Raw genomic sequence first — 19,251 nt, forward strand, 5'->3', positions numbered from 1 at the left:
ATTTCTGACCCAAAAAACTGCTTTCATCACCAAAACAACTGCCTTCATGTATGGATATCGTTTAAATGATTAATTATTGCTGTCTCTTCGCGATAGTTAGGAGTCAGAAACCGGTAAATATGATGCTCTGAGTACGATATCCCGTCACCTGTACAGCAAGAGCAAGAGCAGTGGCGGAGCGGCATTGTAAACAAACCTCGGCCGCCGAAAACCATGTAAGTTGTATCCCCCTTTATTACGGCCATCCTCCCTCGGGCCGCCCCTTGAAGATAATGGCGGGGCGGTGCAGGGTCTTGACGCCATTATCATCATGTGGTGGAGGGCGGAGGGCAAATATACGAGTAGTTAAAGTGCAACAATCAAGCGACTGTGATTACTTCTTTTGGTTATGAATTTTCGGCTTGGAGATTTTTTAAAGTTTTCCAGTGAAGGTTCTTGTTGTTATCGTCATGGGTGTGTATTTTTAGAACCAGGAAGGGAAGTTAGAGTGCAAGGTTAAGTAATATCAAGGCAACTATGAATACTTTTAGTCTGGCAAAGAATTTTCAGCTTGGAGATTTAAAGTTTCCTAGTGAAGGTTCTTGTTGTTATCGTCATGGGTGTGTATTTTAAGAACCAGAAAGGGAAGTTAAAGTGCAAGATTAAGTAATATCAAGGCAACTATGAATACTTTTAGTCTGGCAAAGAATTTTCAGCTTGGAGATTTAAAGTTTCCTAGTGAAGGTTCTTGTGGGTATCGTCATGGGTGTGTATTTTTAGAACCAGGAAGGGAAGTTAAAGTGCAAGGTTAAGTAATATCAAGGCAACTATGAATACTTTTAGTCTGGCAAAGAATTTTCAGCTTGGAGATTTAAAGTTTCCTAGTGAAGGTTCTTGTGGGTATCGTCATGGGTGTGTATTTTTGGATGATGGAGGGAAATTAATAATATGGCGTGAGTTTTGTTTGGAGGGCAATATTAAAACAGCTGTGATTACCTCTTGGCGATGAATTTTTGGCTTGGAGATTTTTAAAGTTTCCTAGTGAAGGTTCTTGTGGTTATCGTCATGGGTGTGTATTTTTATATGCCGGAAGGGAAGGGAAGTACAGGTGCAAGTTAAGGTGAATGTGAATCTGACGTAATTTGCGGAACCTTGTTAAGTTTGGAGGTTAATCATTTTTCGGGTAATCTTTGCCCTTATTTGCGTAGCTGGTGCTTGGCAAATAGTTTCACCACAAATACATAGTAACCTAGACATTTAATGGTAACTCAGCCACCTCTAAATGGTAACCTAGTCCCCCTTAGTTGTTTTGTTTACCACAGTGAGCTAACCACTCATAAGGATTCTTCCTCTCTGTATATCTCTCGGTGTCAATAATATTCAGGCAGCAATTACCAATTACATCAATTATAGTCAATTATGATTTACAAAAATATTAGTAATGTCACAAATAGTATATTTTTTTTTTTTTTTTTTTTTCATTTACAAGAGCGCTGATTATAAATATTAAACAGCTTTTAAGCTGTCCACCACCGAGAAAACTAGTAAGCTTTATATTAATAAAACTGCTGTTTGCGACATTGCTAAATTTTTGTAACTCCAAATCAACTATAATTGACGGTATTTGTTATTGCTGCCTGCATATTATTGACACTGACAACTGTTTACTATGCGTAGGCTACCATACAGTATCCACGAAATCGGACACGCTGTGTAACAGCAGGTTGCCATGTCATGATAATGCTCACTTCAGACTTGGGTGAACCGACTATAGTGTAGTTCTAAATCATTTTTCAGCACAGTATTAATCTACAGTGTGAATTAAAATAAAAAAAATATTACCATATCATATTGCACTACCATACTGTACTTTCTAACCCCTCACAAATAGTAACATATTCCTCTATGCCTTAGAAATATAATATATACCATGTTATTTACATCCATGAATTCTTGTAGGGTCCTCAGTAGAAGTCGCAGTCGGTCAGCCTCATCCAGCGGGTCTGAGAAGGCAGCCAGGAAGTCCCGGGACAAGGATAAGAAGGCACGTAAGAAGTCCTCCAGCAGTGACAGCAGCTCAAGCCGCAGGTAAGCCCTTGTAGTCTGCCACCTGTGACAATAATTAGACTGTACACTCTTTTAGTCCTCCCAAAACTGGAGCACTGTTGAATTCCTTCTGTGCCTTGATGCAAACTTACAACATGAAGTCTTTACTTTTCCAACATAAATATACTGTGTAGCAATTCCACATGATCATCTCACAACTGAATAACTAATGGGCACAGCGAAGTAGTGATACATTAATAGTATCAATGGTAGAAAATGTAGTTTATGGTTCTATGATCTATCTGTTAATTAAAATGAATGTTGATTAAGCTGATATCAATTAAAAGTTAAATATTAAATTTTCCATTTTCAATACTAAAATCATTAAACTACTTTCATAAGGAGCCACCCTGGTGAATGTTTTCTCAATAACAAATTATTTTTCTTAGGATGAGCCAAGTGAACTCAGTTGGTCACAAATTTCTGATTCATATGTCAAAGAAATTAATATTGCAGGACCCTTAAAAATAACATAAACAACTGAGTAGTTCCCATACATTTATATGAATGAGGTTAGGGCTGCTTTCAATGATTCTACAGTACCATGTGTAATTGTGTATGTATGTCTAACCGTCCTTTCCTTCCAGTTCATCCAGGAGTTCCACAGGGTCTTCTGGCAGTTCTGACAGTTCCTCTAGCAGCAGTTCATCTTCACGTTCCTCTTCCTCCTCCTCATCATCGTCCTCGTCACGTTCAAGATCTAGAGACAAGGAAAACAAACAAAAGTAAGTTTGGCCTTGCAATGAGTCAATATCTTGTCATCATCATTCTCAGACAAAAAATAGTCGAGAGGAGCCCAGTAACAAAGCTCAACTTACTGTATCATTGGAGCTGTTCTTTTATTACACAATGAAATACAGGCAAATATTCTTGATCCTTATGTTCCATGGACAGTTTATTTCACACTTCAAAAATGTAAAGTTTGTAGGCATAATCATAGTAAATAATACATTAATATCTTTTAGATCTTGGAGAATCTTGTCTGTTGTATTTAGTCCCACCAGCAAGAAGTTCAGTGTTTATTCTGCTGATCTTATTTTTAGTAATATGTAAAGATCCAGACTTACAGAGGGAAGGATTGTCCCAACTCAGTCACCCAACCATGATATGACTGAACTGAGGAGTGCTGAATTTCAGAGACTAGTTAATCATTACTTAAAAGGTTTAATTCAGATTTGCATCAGTGATTAGATTTTGACATAGGATGAAAATTTTTATATACATGTGTGAAGCTTTAATCAAATGGATTGTCTGTGAATTTTCAGGGAGAAGGAGAAAGAAAAAGAGAAAAAAGATGATGCTCGGTGAGTTGATGTGGCAGTTTATTACAAATTTAGTCTTCTAAAACATTGTTCATTGAGAGTATTAAGTGACAGTATTGCAGATTCTTGGGATTACTAATAAGTGTACACTAATAGATTTGTTCACTAATGCTACTTGAGATATCATTGTAATAGTGCAGAAAGCTTTCTAATCATGCTTTACTTTTACTTGATGTTGTTCACTGTGTCTGCATGTAGAAAAATTGTATTTGATGGTGGCAGAAGAGTTGTGCCATACAGCACAGCATTGCCCATGTACTGGGGGTGGTGACAATAACTTGGTATGGCTCTCAGCAGATCGTCCTTCAAAGCAGTTGAGAAAAGTCGCAGTCAGAGTCGAGAGAAAAAGGCCAAACTAAAGAAGCCCTCCAAATCTCGTTCAAGGTCAGTAGTCACCATCAGTGCCTGTCCCTTGTCATTCAGGTACAGCCACCACCATGAGTTAGTGGATGTTGTTGCTATTCCTATATTCTTTTTTTTCTGTTTTGTTTGTGTTTACTTACTGCTGGCCATTGATCACTTATCACTATGTGCTAGTAATGTGAACTGAATGTATGCATGAAAGCCATGGCCACCTGTCTGATTTTCTTTTATTGATATTTTTCTTAATTCCTTCCAGTCATATATATATATATATATATATATATATATATATATATATATATATATATATATATATATATATATATATATATATATATATATATATATATATATATATATGAAAGTATCATTAACTTAACTTGAACTTTAACTTGAATGACAGGGTTGGAAGTGCTCAGGATTTTTAAATTAAGATAATATTTTAACAATTTTTTACTTTATCAATCACAATACTGCCCTAAGAGTAAACAAGATAAAAGAAAAAATAAACATCTGTTTCATAGGTATATATTTATGGAAATTGCAAAGAACAGTCTTCTCTGGGAAAGCTAAATAAAAGGTATCTAATTGGATAAGCTTAGTAAAATAATCCTGTTTTTTTTTTTTTTTTTTTTTTTTTTTTTTTTTTCAGAATAATGTGAACTAAAATCAGGTGATTTAAATCATAACAATCCTGATGAGTAAACTAGGAGTTAACCAAGTTGGTGGTGTGATGCAACAGATGTCATTTTTTCGTATTCTGAGGAACACTCCTCAATTATCCATAGTCAGGTAATTTGGATTTTCACATATCTGGCAGCTCATCCCTGGAAGGAGGAAATACAAAGGAAAGCTGTTCCAGAGTAAACTAGCAAAATGAATGGAGAAAAAATCTTTCTGCTAGCAGTGAGGTATTGGTGTGGTGGCGTGTGGCAGCATTTAAGGGGTGTGCTGGTGTGTAGTAAGCCCTTGACGTCCACAGGTCAGGATCCCCACGACCTCGCCGCAAGCCCCGTTCCCCCACGCCTAGACCAACCAGGATTCACATTGGCCGCCTCACCCGCAATGTAAACCGGGATCACCTCATGGAGATCTTTGCCGTCTATGGCTCAGTGAAGAGTGTTGACCTGCCTATGTATGATATGTAAGTGTATACCACATTACTTATGCCCTTCACAAAAGCACTGTACATTTTTTTTTTTTTTTTTTATTATTATTATTATTATTATTATTATAATTATTATTATTATTATTATTATTATTATTATTATTATACATAAATAGTATTAATCCCCACTTTTCGTATCCTGAAGAAACTTCCCTGCTGCTACAACAGAAATGTCGCTTAACCCGGTAGCAGCGACGGGCCAAATTTGTGCCATGATAAAACCCCCCAAAATAGATGATGCATAAACTGATCACAATTGCTTTGATATATATTTTGAAATGGTTTGTGTGAGTGATCATTTTTTGTCATTTTTCTCGCTTAGAGGGACCAATAAGAAACTTGATCCCCGCTGCTACCGGGTTAATGTTACATCAGCTGCCTACTCAACTGATCCAAGACAGTTACCATATATAAATGAATAGTCAGTTACATATCTTGTTTGTGAACTGTAGCATAAGAGCATTTCTTAACGAAAAACAATAAAAAAATGTCAGTGGTGTAAGGAAACTTTTCAAAGATCATTGTCATAATTTTTGGTCAGTTTTTTAATTACATGCTTACTACTACTGAATTCTTTGATATATGTTTTCTCTTTTTCAGTCGGGTGAATGCCTCCCTAAACCGTGGTTATGGATACATAGACTTTGAGAAACCAGAGGATGCAGAGAATGCAATGAAGCACATGGACGGTGGACAGATCGATGGACAAGAGATCACAGCTGCTCCCGTGCTGATCCCACGGCAGATGCCCCCACGTCGCCGCTCCCCACTGCCACCCATGCCAATGAGACGTGGGCCTCCCCCTCGATGGCGCTCACCACCAAGATACAACATGTGAGTAACAATCATTATTATCATAAACTAATTTCACAGTTGAGTTATATGGATTATTTTCTACAACTTTTATTCAATAAGATTCATTCCAGAATGAAAAATACCACAAAAAATTTACCAAAATTATTTATTGAGTTTTACCACAACTTTGGCTCTCTATAGCCAGTAAATTTCAAGGTCAAAGATTATAAACTATACTTTTCAGACTTTATTGTGATAAAATGAGCAACTTTTCTTCAATATTTTTTCTGTATGTTGTACCAGTAAAAAGTTGGAATTTTGGGGGAATCATGGAATTCCAGCCAAATGTGACAACCTAGAAAGAAATGGATTTCACAGCAGGGTGCATCAGAAAATTTTCTATAAAACATCTTTTATGACTTTTTCTCAGTTTCAAAGTGTATTTTTCAATGACATTTGCATCATGGGAGATCAACCAAGAAAAACTTTTGCGTCGCTGAGGGGTTAATAACGAATTTGATATTTTCCACCTGACAAAAAATAAACTTAAAACAATAAGAATAAAAGTGTCAGTTATGGAAAAAATAAAAAAAAATGCATAAAGTTGCAGGAAATCTTGGGTAAAATATATGGATTTAGGATAAACTGGAGGCTTCTTTCTCCTCTCTTCTGAATTTAATTTATTTGTGTACACCTTTATCATCATCTGATTTTGGCATGCTATACCTTACTGGAAAGCTCTATGACTAAGCTGCAACATTGAAGTTACATATCACTAAGTCTGTTTTTAAGGTTTTAGAGCCAAAATACTAAACCGAAGCTAAATCCATATAAAAAAGTTAGCGTTAGCTTCCACTAATTTCTTTATCAGTTTAGCATAAGGAAAGCTAACTTTAGTTAGTGGATTACCAGTTAGCGAGGCTAACTTTTCGGTGAGCGGTACCCACCACTGTGTGTATATATATATATATATATATATATATATATATATATATATATATATATATATATATATATATATATATATATATATATATACACGCACACAACCTTTGATTTGTCCCTATACAAAAAAAAATAATGCTTAAGCCACTCTTCTCCTCAGGATGCGTCGGAGGTCCCCACCAATGATGAGAAGGCGCTCACCGCCCCCAAGACGCAGATCTCCCCGTTCTCGCTCACGCACACCACCACGTCGCAGGAGGTACTCACGTTCCTCCTCCTCCTCCTCACGTTAAGTTGAACTATTTTCTGTCACTTGCCTCCTCCATCATGCCAATAGTCAAGGCATTATCTGGACTAGCCCCTAAAGACCACTTATCAGCATGGTAAGTATTTTTCAGCTTTTTTTTCCCATTACTAGCTAGTGAGTATCCTTTTTCTTTTTTTACTTGAAACATTGTTCAGTTTATTTTCTAGAATATGTAGACCTTGGGTACTTTTTCTAAATATTGTTAAAAGTTAAACTAGATTTTAAAAGCAGTGTCAGTGGTGTCCATTTTGTCAAAGAAGGTTGTTCACCATGACTGTTACCCAGAAGCAAACAGTATAGACAGGACATCTTATTAAATTTAATTAGTGAAATATTCCTTTATCATTTACAATTTACATGTACTATTTTTGTAGTCTTTTGTTCAGTATGGTGGGTAGGTTTGAATAAAAACTTATTGATCAAAATGATATTTGAGAGGATTTTCCCAGGTTAGTAATGTTTCTTTTAAGTGATTGAAGTAATGCTATGGATATGTCATGTTGTTTAATAGGGAAATACATATTGCACATCTGGTGGATTTTAAATTGTACTTTTTGCCAGCAGATTGTCATATTGTGCAATCCCTTCAGTAAATTTTAAAAAGTGTAACTGCTATGACACCGTTTTTTTATTGTGATAATTACTTTTTTCTGTAATTTAGTAGAGGCTGATCCTTTAACTGCAAACTGATGATTAAAGGAAAGTGGGCAGGATAAGATTAGATGTTGTGAACCAAGTGAGGTTGAGAATCAATTTTTTATGATGTTTAACTAGGCAAAAAGAAACCAATTATACTTTGTAATTTATTACATATGTACACAAAAGTGCATCATCCATACTCATAATCTTTTGTAAAACCTTCAACAATACATAGCCAGTATTTACAGGTCCTTAACTTTTACATTTAAAAATACCACCTCAAAGTGATTTTACAAAACGTCAGTTTTTTAATATTTTATGAGAGCAGCACTTAATGGTACATAGTTAAGCCATTAAAAATAATAACCACTATATACAGTGACACCGTTAGTCTCAATAAGAGGTCCTCAATATATCCCATCAAAGCATGTCACCAGCACTGTTCCCTGACCAGTATTGACCTGTTTATAACTATGTTAACTTCATTCCCATAAGTAAGCTTGATAGGCTGGGGTGAATATGGATTACTGTTGCTGCTGTCACTAAATCCACAATGATGGAAGAGTATCTATCATCCAAACCCAAAGACTGACAGGACACATTAGGCAAGGGTTGCATGACATTATGATTAGCATGACAAACAAGCAGGACTCCAGATCTTGATGTATAAAAAAAATAAAGCCAAAAGTCAACAAGCTTCTCCAGACACTACAGCAGGAAACAAAGTGAATACATCAACACATTAGAGGACTTTATCATTGGCTGAATGGAACCTAACAGCAGCTGAAGCTCAATATTGGAAAGCCTTTGTTATTTCACTGGGAGTGAGATCTGTTGAGTTTTCCCTCCTATACCTTCCTAAATTACCTCTCCTTGTACATCTAGATACTGAAGGGATAACTAGCAACAGATTAAATTATATCAGCCTACATTTGTACACTCTTAATACGTTTGTAACTCATGAAAATCGAATTAATAACAAACACATTTTGAAAACTTATTACATACCCAGAATTCAAATGCATAGGCAAGCTGGATGTCTGCTGACTTACACCATTCTGGTTCAGCCTGGAGGAAAGACAATTAACATGAGGAAAAAAGAACAAACACAGAGGAGGCATCAACTATTGGCAGGTAAGTATGCTATTATCTATTTAACATTGCTCAAGGACCTCAATAGAACATGATAGTATCAGTGAAGACACGAGGTTATATCATAATGATCGTCAGTGGCGGTGAAACAAATTGATCATCTAGGAATAGTTGCAGGAAATGAGAAAGAAATACTTGTTGGATTTGTAGAAACAGGTAGAAAGTACTGAACACATTTTCAAGTTAAGACCAATGATTAAATGGATCTGAAAAGCCCAAATGGAAATGTTAATCAAAATTTACTTGAAACACTTATAAATAGTCCGTTATATGTCTATGTGATTGCGTCCTGTCTTTGTGGGTGGGGCTTTGCCTTATAAGCACAAACTGTTCACTCCTAGCAACAGAGGTGAAGTTGCTGCATCTCTGAATAGGGACCTGGCAATGATCACCGCTTGGTGAACTTGGGGCATGAAGCTTAATGCTAATAAAACGTATTCCATTACCATCAGATCCTGTATCTTGAATCCACCTCATCGTTGTTTGCATATTTTTGGTGAACAGATTAAGAATGTTTCTAGTATTTGTTTGTTGGGAGTCACTAGATTCTAAACTGACATTTGAGAAGCACATCCGTTCCATGTCTTCCACTATTGCACAGAAGGCAGGCTTACTTCATAAGTGCTTCAAAATATTTGCTTGAGACTCAACTGTAATCAAATCTTTTTATGCATTCATTTTGCCCCACTTTGAGTATTGCACTCCTGTTTGGATGTCTGCTGCCAATTGCCATTTAAAGTTACTTGACAGCTATCAATTAAATTGAATTTATTTCTCCCGGCACTTGATCTTGATCATCGGCATCAAGTTGGTGCCCTTAGCATTTTATTTAAATTTTTTTAAGAATGATTGGCATTCCTTACACAATGCTTTGCCTGATCCTTTTACTCCTGCCCGGGTCACAAGGTTTGCTCTTAGTCAAAACAATCTTGCTTTTGATCCTATAAATTTTTGTACGACAATTCTCACGATGTTTTCTTCCGTCGTTGACGAGTTCATGGAATCAGTTACCCAATGAGACTGTCCTTTCTGCAGACATTTCTACATTTAATTCTCGTGTGAATGTCTTTTTGAAACAATTATTTTATTTTTCCTCCTTTTGGCTTTGACTGGCCAGTTTGTTAACTAGTCGTTGCCTTTGCTTTTCTCCAGTACCTTCTGGTATTTTGTGTGGTTCAATGTGTTGTATTTGCACCCTGAAGGGAGACTTTTGTAGTTTATCATAATAATAATAATAATAATAATAATAATCAGAGGTATAGCATTTCCGTCTACTTCACGCCGACAGACCAGAAAGAACCCCCACTCAAACGGAGTTTGTAAAGTTCCCCTGTAGGAAAGGCCTTTGTCTTGCAATAGACTAGTACTGGCTGATAATGTTGGTAATACCCTTGTAATGCATTCCTTACCTTTGATCATGATGTAAGCAGTGAGGGGTTGGCAATGTGGTATTTACTTGGGCCCCAACATGTCCTCAGGCCGCACCCACTTATCAAACTCTTCCTCTGTTAAGTAGCCAAGCTTAAGAGCTGTAGCCTTCAGAGTAGAGCCCTCCTTGTGAGCTGTCTTGGCTATCTTAGCAGCCTACGGAGAAGCATAAGTGGTAAAGATACATGGGAACAAGATCATTTTATTTTACCTAAGATTACCTTTGAATTTGATATTTAAAAAGGTTTGTTGCATTATGGTACAACATTTAAGTGCTGATTAATATCAATTATTTTGTTTCAATTTATTTTACTTTACTTGATCCTCTACCTCTGAGCTTGATGTGACGGGTGAAAGTATTTTCATAATTTTATTTAAATTAAGAAAAAAGTGTATGGAAGGATCAAAGTACAGAACATGTGTATCATAGGGAGTAGAAGTTGATTTATATGGTCAACTTATTGAATAAGAGAGTTGGAAAAAAATACAGATGTTCAAACATTTGTGGATTTAGAAGAGGCATATGAGCAGGGTAATATAGAGGTATGTAGGAAATGTTATGCATATATTGAATAGGTATGCCTCTTAAGACTAGTGAACAGCTTCCTGGGTGATCGATGGCAACTGTAAGAATTAATGGGTCAGGAAATGGTTTTGGAAAGGAGACAAATCTAGACTACAAATCACTAACCAGTTCTTTTCTCCTTAATTCAATAGGATGTAATTGTTATTTCCATGCCAGCTAGATTATATATGTCAGGCATATACTTTGAAAAAGTGAGTAGAGTAATTTGTTGGGCCAATGCTCTTTACCTTATCATAGCCAATGTGTGGATTGAGAGCTGTGACAAGCATCAAGCTTTCATGGAGGAGTTTGTCAATTCGTTCTTTGTTGGCTTCTATGCCCACAACACAGTTGTTCACAAATGCATGGCAACTGTCTCCCAACAGCCGAATGGATCTGAAATTGAAAGAAAGTACTTCGCACAAACTCCATCTTTAACAATGGCAGACCACAAGAACCTTGTGTAGTATTCCTGGCAATATGGGTCTCTACAACCAATGAGGAACTTTGGTATTTCTAAGATTCAATTAATAAACTACACACCTCTCACATCATATTAATTCATTAATTCCTCATTTATGCCTCCAGCTGTAAGCTAAAGAAAAAGGCAAAACTGTCTTCTGAATGAAAATAAAAAAAAAAAAAAAAAAAAAAAAAAAAGATTAAGTAGCAAATAACTGTTGATGGAATATAAACTATTGTGCATGAGCATCAATAGACATGGGTTTGTGACAGATTCAAAGATTCATAACCTCCAGTCATTCTGTAGGAGTCAAAACTCTTATTTACAATTAAGTCAATGCAAAATAGTTTATAAGAAACTCAAACATTGCATCACAACCCACCTTAGCACATTGGCCACCATCATAGGTTTGAAGACATTCAGTTCAAAGTGCCCATTGGAGCCACCCACTGTGACAGCTACATGATTTCCCATCACTTGTGCTGCCACCATGGTGATAGCTTCGCACTGTGTAGGATTCACCTTGCCTACAAAGAACAAGAAGGTTCCTTCACTTTCGATTCTGCTTATTTCATGTTTAACTAGATAGTTTCTTTAATTCACCTGGTCTTAAAAGAATCTTATGATGCAGATCCCTTTAGAGAGCAAGCTTGCAAGCTGCCAGTGAAGTGAAAAACTTTCTTTGAACACATGAAATGATTACTAATATGCAATGAATATCATAGGAACTAAGTAATCTAGTACAAGTGTCTTCTTGCCTGGCATGATAGAGGAACCAGGTTCATTCTCTGGCAGGGAGAGTTCCCCAAGGCCACAGCGGGGCCCCGAGGCCAGAAACCTGATGTCATTAGCAATCTTCATGATGGAGCAAGCAAGGACATTCAGGGCACCAGATACCTCAACCATGGCATCATGGGCTGCTAATGCTTCAAATTTATTGGGTGCAGTAACAAATGGCAGTCCAGTCAGTTCTGACACCTGAACAGATATAAAATAACTTTAAAAGAAAAGGAATTATTTCAATTACCAAAATCCACACCTTCATATCTCAGCATATGAGCCTAATAAACATAATAAAGTAACAATTTTATATGTTCTACAGTTAACATACCTTAGCAGCCACTTTTTCAGCAAAGCCAATCCTGGTGTTGAGGCCGGTGCCTACAGCTGTGCCACCAGCAGCCAGCATATACACACGAGGAAGACACGCCTTTACTCTTTCAATCCCAAACTCAATCTGCTGAGCATAGCCTCCAAACTCTTGGCCCAGTGTGAGTGGAGTGGCATCCTGTTGAATACAGAAACCAACATGATGAAATATATATATTAACTATAATAATAATTTTATTCTTTAATCACTTATGATTCCTGAACCCTCTAAATAAAAGAAATGCTTAAAATAAGCAGTCAGATTGACAATTATATATACATAAACTTTAAGAGTAGTGAGATGCATACCATCTGCCAGATGACAAGTGGGAAGTGCTCCTTACATTTGACCACTAATCATCTCCAATATTAATCCACATTCTTCATTTCCCTACACATTCTGAACTACCAAACTCCCTCAATAAGGCTTAGAAGGTGCATGAAAAAAATCATCCAGTAGACCCCTGATTTAACATTCAACAAATTAGAATTTTAAATAAAATTATGACTCGCTTCGTATGGAATAAATGAGTTCACCATAGAAAATACTATGAGGTAAATTTAAAAAAAAAATCACAACAAAAGTTTAATTAGAAACTAAAGCAATATAAATGATAATATAGGCTGACACCATGATTTGAATCAGGCTACCCATACAAAAAATAGTTTTCCTCACCTGTGTGTGGGTTCGGCCTATTTTTACTATGTTGGCAAACTCTTTGGCTTTCTCATCCAATGCTTTGTGCAGAGCTTGCAAACCAGGCAAAAGTGTGTTGTGGATTTCAACAGCAGTGGCAATGTGCATGGCTGTGGGGTAGGTGTCATTGGAGCTCTGAAAGTTGTTATTGAGGAATATAATAAATTCTGGGTTACAGTTCTTTTTCTTCAAAGTAAAAGCAAAAATCTTGTTCATCAAGTAACCCATTTCCTATACCTAGAATGATCATCATGAGCAAAGAAAACACATACATTTTTGTAAATGACTTTTTGTGCTAATGAAGATCATATCAGTTTTTGGGTGCTGCAAGTAAGCACTATAATACTGGAATTTGTAGTCCAGTATTCTTCAAACATTAACTTTGACTCTGTTTCATTTTTAGCATTGTCCTCCCTCCCAACCCATTTGTAAGCATACTTTGAAGAACCCTTTTTTAGTCACCTGGCTTTTGTTGACATGGTCGTTGGGATGGACAGGTGTCTTTGAACCCAGCTGTCCTCCCAGCATCTCTATGGCCCGGTTGGCTATCACTTCATTGGTGTTCATGTTTGATTGCGTTCCTGAGCCCTTTTGGTAAAAGAAAAGTTCAGTAAGTTTGGCTTTTGGAACAATACATAGACAAAGACAGATCATAACAGACATACAACTTTCTTCATTGTTGTTCAGGTTTGATTGCATTTCTGATGGGTAAAAGAAAAGTTTAGTAAATGTTGGTTTTCATGTACATTGGCTTTGGAAAAAAAAGTAGAGATACAGTAAAATATGCATACATCTTTAAGAGTAAAGTGAGTACATAATGCCTACCGTCTGCCAGATGACAAGTGGGAAGTGGTCATCGTACAGTTGTCCGCTGATCACCTCATCTGCTGCCTTGGAAATGGCATCAGATATCTTGGCATCAAGGCCATACTCCTTATTCACCTCCGCCGCCGCCTTCTTCAGCACTCCAAAGGCCTTTATCACAGGCATCTGTGGGGAGACCCAGCACAATTTATAGTTTTTTTTAGGATTGCCTTAGCTGATGTTCCTACACAGCACTTTCCATCTACAAGCTCAAATAAATGGGAAGTGCAGTATTTTCCTTCTCCATTGGCTAATGTTTCCTAAATACAATGGGTTTCTGTATCTGCAGATTCATATTCTTAAATACCTCCATATTCACATGAAATAAGAGCTACCCTGAAATTAAGTTCTCTGAGTTATAAGTATCTGTTCTATTCTGTAGTCAGGCAAGACCTCTGCTAGACAGCGACTTGGTCTAAATCTCTTATGTAGATTTTAAGTGATGTATAATAACTCTGATGCTATCTGACATTTTTCCCAATACTCAGAAAGGATCATAGAAAAGCTGCTAAGCCACCACCCAGATGATCACCATGAGGCACGGGAACACTTATCATTGGATAAACTTTGGGCAATGCAACATGGATTATACTCAGGTCTGCCTTAAACAATCAAGTTTTTGTTATTCAAATGTCAAGGTGGAAATGATCCAAGATCTTTCTGATATCACAGGTTTTATTATACAGGGAATGGACTTGAAGCAGACTCTTCAGGTTTTCAGTTTTTCAGTATGTGGAGTTTGGTATTTTCAATTATTTTATTTTGATGGGATAGTTGCTGCTTTTTGCAAAGTGAGTAGATGGCCAAAGCCCAGACAACAGTAGTATTGTACTATCCAAAGAGGCATAACACCTAGTGAGTCCAACATATATGAAGCTGCCCTCACCTACAATATAAGAACAAATTTCACTACTGCTGTCTTAATATATGCTACCTTTTTTGTGGTGAAAAGCAAATTAAAGATGAGTTGAACTTTACAGAAACTGATGGCGTATAATTATTGCATCGGCTGTTAATGAATATTAATGAACTCGAATGATCTGGCAAAATGGTTAATCCAGCAAGACTTTGGAACCATGGAAGGTGGTAAATTGTTACTGTATCACCATAATTATGCTAATGCAGAAACAAGGGAGATGAATCTTACCGGCATGCGTTCATTCTCTCCTCCAATGGGGAAGTTCATCACAGAGCGGACAGTCTGGGCACCATAATACTTGCTGTTTGGCACATCCAGCTCACCAAAGGTATCTTGCTCCTTGCGAACACCTTCCTTGCTAGCCTGGATGAATGACCAGTAAAAAGGACCATGATTAAAGTAGTAATGGTAGAAGAATAATGTACTTTCAAAGTGAAAATACAAAATCCATGTCTCATGCTCTGTCAAACAGGATACAGAATAACTAATAATGTGGCTCCTCATAATGCTCTAAAAATACTAAATAATCATAAAAACTATTAGTTATCAACAGTAATAGTAGTAGAGGTGGAAGTAGGATGGTAGTAGTAGAGGCAGAAGTAGTAGTAGTAGAAGTGGAAGTAGTAGTAGTAATGCAGTAGTAGTGAAAGTACTAGTGGTAGTAATATCATAAAACATTTCTATACCTAAAAGGCACAGTTGGTAGATAATCACATTGACAAACAGCCTCCACTATGAATGTCTCATTGTATGAACCACTATGAATGTCTCATTGTATGAACATTGGTTTATCATACGTAGTACTACAACACTTTAATGCTATTTTTGCTTCCCTGGCTGATAAACAAGTTAAGATTTCTCTGCTACAATATTTTTTTCATGTTTTAATCACCAATAAGGAATCCATTATTCACAAAGACTTTACATCATCAGTCTGACTCCTACTGAATAAAGTTGAAAGCATCAGTACTTATTAAGAACTCTTACGCTGAAGTGGATGTCACAGTTTTATGTTTTTGTAGCATGGGGGTGGGGGTGGGGAGAGGTGTTTGAGAGTGTGCACAATAAATGTTGCAGCCTATTAACTGACTACACAGCAGACCACTATGTATGTGCATAACTACCATGCAACATTTTACTACATCTCTAGTACTAACAACAGATTATGAGGCAGCATTTAGTGATATAAAACCACAGTCAGTATGTAACTAACTCCAACTTCCTGCTTCCAGTGTGTGTGTGTGTGTGTGTTTACCTAAAAGTCCTGTCTCCCAATCTATATTTGTCCAACTTTTGTTTCATTATATGGACACTGCCTGCTTGCCCGTGTGTGTGCGTTTACCTAATTGTGATACACAGTAAGGAAGCTACACTACTTGTGGGGTCCTGTCAGTGAGTGAGTGAGTGTGTGTGTGTGTGTGTGTGTGTGTGTGTGTGTGTGTGTGTGTGTGTGTGTGTGTGTTTACCTATTTGTAGTATATAGGGCCTGAGTTCAAGCTCAGTCACTCCTGTCTCCCAATCTTTATTTGTCCAGCTTTTCCTTCAGTGTGTGTGTGTGTGTGTGTGTGTGTGAGCTACACTTGTGAGGTCCCATCAATGTGTGTGTGTGTGTGTGTGTGTGTGTGTGTGTGTGTGTGAGCTACACTTGTGAGGTCCCATCAATGCGTGTGTGTGAGCTACACTTGTGAGGTCCCATCAATGTGTGTGTGTGTGTGTGTGTGTGTGTGAGAGCTACACTTGTGGGGTCCTGTCAATGTGTGTGTGTGTGTGTGTGAGTTACACTTGTGAGGTCTCATCAATGTGTGTGTGTGTGTGAGCTACACTTGTAAGGTCCCATCAATGTGTGTGTGTGTGTGTGTGTGAGTTACACTTGTGAGGTCCCATCAATGTGTGTGTGTGTGTGTGTGTGAGCTACACTTGTGGGGTCCTGTCAGTGTGTGTGTGTGTGTGAGAGTACGTGCAGTGCACGCATGTGCGTGTGAGCTCATGCAGTGCATATATATGTGTGTGCGTGTAAGGATATGAAACTAAATTTTCTGCATCTTTTGCCATACTGAATGCAAATACGAAACTGATAAATTGGTAAAAAATATCTAACTATGTGGTTGGAAGACCATGCACACAATCAAAACATATATTGTAGCCACTAAACTATTGTAACATGCACTAAAACACTTCAGGACAAGAAATTGAAAGCTACTCCCTAAGAACAAAATTAAAACATTACAACTGTGAGGGGAGACATCGAAACACTTGCACTTTTACAGACTGACAGAGCCTCTTACCTTGTTGAACTTCACTTTCCCTATTTTGGTTTTCTGGTGAAAGGAAAGGAAATCATATACATCATCAAGAGATCAGTGATGAATGTTAGCATCTACTGTAGTAGTACTTAACCTTCACAAAATTTTGAACCCCATTGAAAGCCTGTTAAAAGCTTTGGATCCCTCCCATTCCTCGCTCTCCATCAGTGGGATGATATTCTACAAGTCACAGCCTGAAAGCACAACCTGATTCTGACGTCAATTATAGTACCGTACTGTGTTACTTGAGAGTACACGTTGACTATGTCATGCATTTTCTCTTTAGTAAGCTCTTTATCTGATACATAACACCATGTACATTTTGCAGTCAGAAACTGGTAGAAATATCATTTCATGCAACAGGTTAATATAGCATCTGAAACCTAGCCATCAAAACTTAAGGGGTCTGTGAATCAGTTTATAATTATGTACAGGTGTGGTTCTCATCTGAGCCTCCTCCTCTTATTGATGTTGGATATAATTTGCCTCATAATCTCACTGAATGCTGTGCTTTCCATCTTCTTGTAGGTTTCAGGCCACATATACTAATGCTACTATAGTGGAAGATCCCACTCTTTTTTATGCTGACACACACACACATTTTAGGTAATTTTACATTGGGAAATAAAAGCATTAAGAAAACATCAATGGAAAAGGACCGGGGAGCAACTGTACTGGATAATTTGTCACCAGAGAAACACATAAATAGAGTTGTAGGTGAGGCATACATATTCTCTTGCAGCCATTAAGGTCAAATAAAGGTCAGCTGAACATGACCTATAATTGGATTTTAAGATCTTCATAGCTGAACAGCATGATTGCACACATATGTAGAGCCAATGCATGAATTTAGTCTGACAAATCTTTTTTTCAAATTTTCACTTCTTCCACTTCAAGTTTTCTTAAAATAACAAAGTCCCATCTAAATTTAACGGAGAGTAATCTATCGCCACTAAAATTTTAAGCTATTGCCACTAAGGATAGAAATCTGTTGCCACTAAAATAGTAATGAAATGGTAACCTATCACATGTCATGGGTGATCATTTATTTTCATTTCTCCTTGCAGCTCCACGTATACATCATCCAATTCAGATGTGGTATTAATTTTAAAAGATCATTCAGTCAACCACTGTCAATCACTGAGCTCCACAAATATTTTTTTTATTTATCTTGAAAAAAAAAGTGTTTTCAATAGGTTGTTCAAATCTCTGACGCACCTTAAGACTGTGCCTCCTTAAGTAATATAATAACTTGTTCCCCTGAGGCCCCAGCAGGTGCCTCCATGATGGGCTGGGCCGCCAAGCCAGCTGAGAGGCAGGAGCCGGCCCAGCTGGCCCCGCTCACCCGCCGCTCTGTAGCAAAGGTGTCAGTCTGTTCCTGATCACTAGTCCCGCTCGGCCCGCACTCACCATGGCGGAGGAAGTGACAAGCCCCGCCTGTTGAGTGAGACAGCCGGCACGGAGGGTGTGGGCCAGGCGGCAGGCACCGTTACTCGCTGCGCGGAGGGTAGCCATCGCTGCTAAGGTGCTGTGCTGGGCTGGCCGCTACACTGCCTGCACTGGTGAAGGAATCAGCTCCCCGCAAAATAGCTCGCAGAGAGTGGTCCAACTTGCTTCTTTTTTTATATATATTTCACTCGCCGCTGTCGTTCACTTCAGCTTCGGCTCCATTGTACGGCACAAACATCAGAGAAACCCTTTTGATCAAGAAAAGGCTTTATAACAAACGAATAGGGCAGATATTAAAGTTCACCCGGTTCTTGCTTGTTAAATTAGGTCTGTTGGACTGATGTACACAGCAGGAAAATCTATTAAATTTGCCTGGTTTTGTTCTGTCTTGTCCTTTTCTTCGTACGTGATGGTTAACACCAACGTGAGGTAATTATTCTTTCTATAATCTGCCCTATTCTTTTGTAATAAATCCATCTCTTGATTAAAAGTGTTTCTCTGATGTGTGTGCCATGTGTTGGAGCCGAAACAGGACAAATAAACGATAGCGGGGAGTGAAATATAGAAAAAAAATATGCTGAACCTCTCTGCTAACTATTTTGCGGCTGCGAATTAATTCCCACAACACCGGGCTGATT

The 19,251-nt window shown here is 37.6% G+C and overlaps 2 protein-coding genes across 7 annotated transcripts; one reads left to right on the forward strand and one right to left on the reverse strand.

Annotated features, from left to right (window-relative positions):
* Nucleotides 1-67: 67 nt before the first annotated feature.
* On the forward strand, nt 68-7,875 carry LOC126996487 (RNA-binding protein with serine-rich domain 1-A-like). 4 transcript variants are annotated; one of them, XM_050856990.1, is made up of 9 exons: nt 68-215; nt 1,939-2,067; nt 2,673-2,810; nt 3,351-3,389; nt 3,702-3,791; nt 4,753-4,914; nt 5,261-5,359; nt 5,539-5,772; nt 6,839-7,875. In XM_050856990.1, coding segments are annotated over exons 1-9 (1,026 nt in total). In that variant the 5' UTR covers nt 68-213; the 3' UTR covers nt 6,972-7,875. The 4 variants fall into 4 exon arrangements, with proteins under 4 accessions (XP_050712947.1, XP_050712948.1, XP_050712949.1 ...); XM_050856991.1 differs by having other exon boundaries at nt 3,705-3,791; XM_050856992.1 differs by lacking the exon at nt 5,261-5,359.
* On the reverse strand, nt 7,775-18,806 carry LOC126996486 (fumarate hydratase, mitochondrial-like). 3 transcript variants are annotated; one of them, XM_050856987.1, is made up of 12 exons: nt 18,575-18,806; nt 17,147-17,179; nt 15,090-15,224; nt 13,904-14,068; nt 13,541-13,666; nt 13,058-13,213; nt 12,344-12,520; nt 11,991-12,210; nt 11,615-11,759; nt 11,018-11,165; nt 10,186-10,360; nt 7,775-8,692 (listed from the first exon to the last, which is right to left on the reverse strand). In XM_050856987.1, exons 1-11 carry the CDS (start codon nt 18,677-18,679, stop codon nt 10,229-10,231), a joined length of 1,542 nt encoding a protein of 513 aa, XP_050712944.1. In that variant the 5' UTR covers nt 18,680-18,806; the 3' UTR covers nt 7,775-8,692; nt 10,186-10,228. The 3 variants fall into 3 exon arrangements, with proteins under 3 accessions (XP_050712944.1, XP_050712945.1, XP_050712946.1); XM_050856988.1 differs by lacking the exon at nt 17,147-17,179 and having other exon boundaries at nt 18,575-18,774; XM_050856989.1 differs by lacking the exons at nt 17,147-17,179; nt 18,575-18,806 and adding an exon at nt 18,383-18,540.
* Nucleotides 18,807-19,251: the final 445 nt, after the last annotated feature.

This window comes from Eriocheir sinensis, chromosome 10 (assembly GCF_024679095.1).
Source record: "Eriocheir sinensis breed Jianghai 21 chromosome 10, ASM2467909v1, whole genome shotgun sequence".
In the NCBI taxonomy this organism is placed as follows: Eukaryota; Metazoa; Arthropoda; class Malacostraca; order Decapoda; family Varunidae; genus Eriocheir; species Eriocheir sinensis.

What these genes read in the sequence shown, in the direction of transcription:
- LOC126996487 (XM_050856990.1), top strand. An exon ending in GACAGCAGCTCAAGCCGCAG is followed by an intron (nt 2,068 to 2,672) that starts GTAAGCCCTTGT and finishes CTTTCCTTCCAG; the next exon opens with TTCATCCAGGAGTTCCACAG. An exon ending in TTACCATATATAAATGAATA is followed by an intron (nt 5,360 to 5,538) that starts GTCAGTTACATA and finishes TCTCTTTTTCAG; the next exon opens with TCGGGTGAATGCCTCCCTAA.
- LOC126996486 (XM_050856987.1), bottom strand. Translation starts at nt 18,679, where the DNA reads ATGGCTACCCTCCGCGCAGCGAGTAACGGTGCCTGCCGCCTGGCCCAC. An exon ending in TTGTCACTTCCTCCGCCATG is followed by an intron (nt 17,180 to 18,574) that starts GTGAGTGCGGGC and finishes TCCTTTCACCAG; the next exon opens with AAAACCAAAATAGGGAAAGT. An exon ending in TAGGCCGAACCCACACACAG is followed by an intron (nt 12,521 to 13,057) that starts GTGAGGAAAACT and finishes TGTATTCAACAG; the next exon opens with GATGCCACTCCACTCACACT.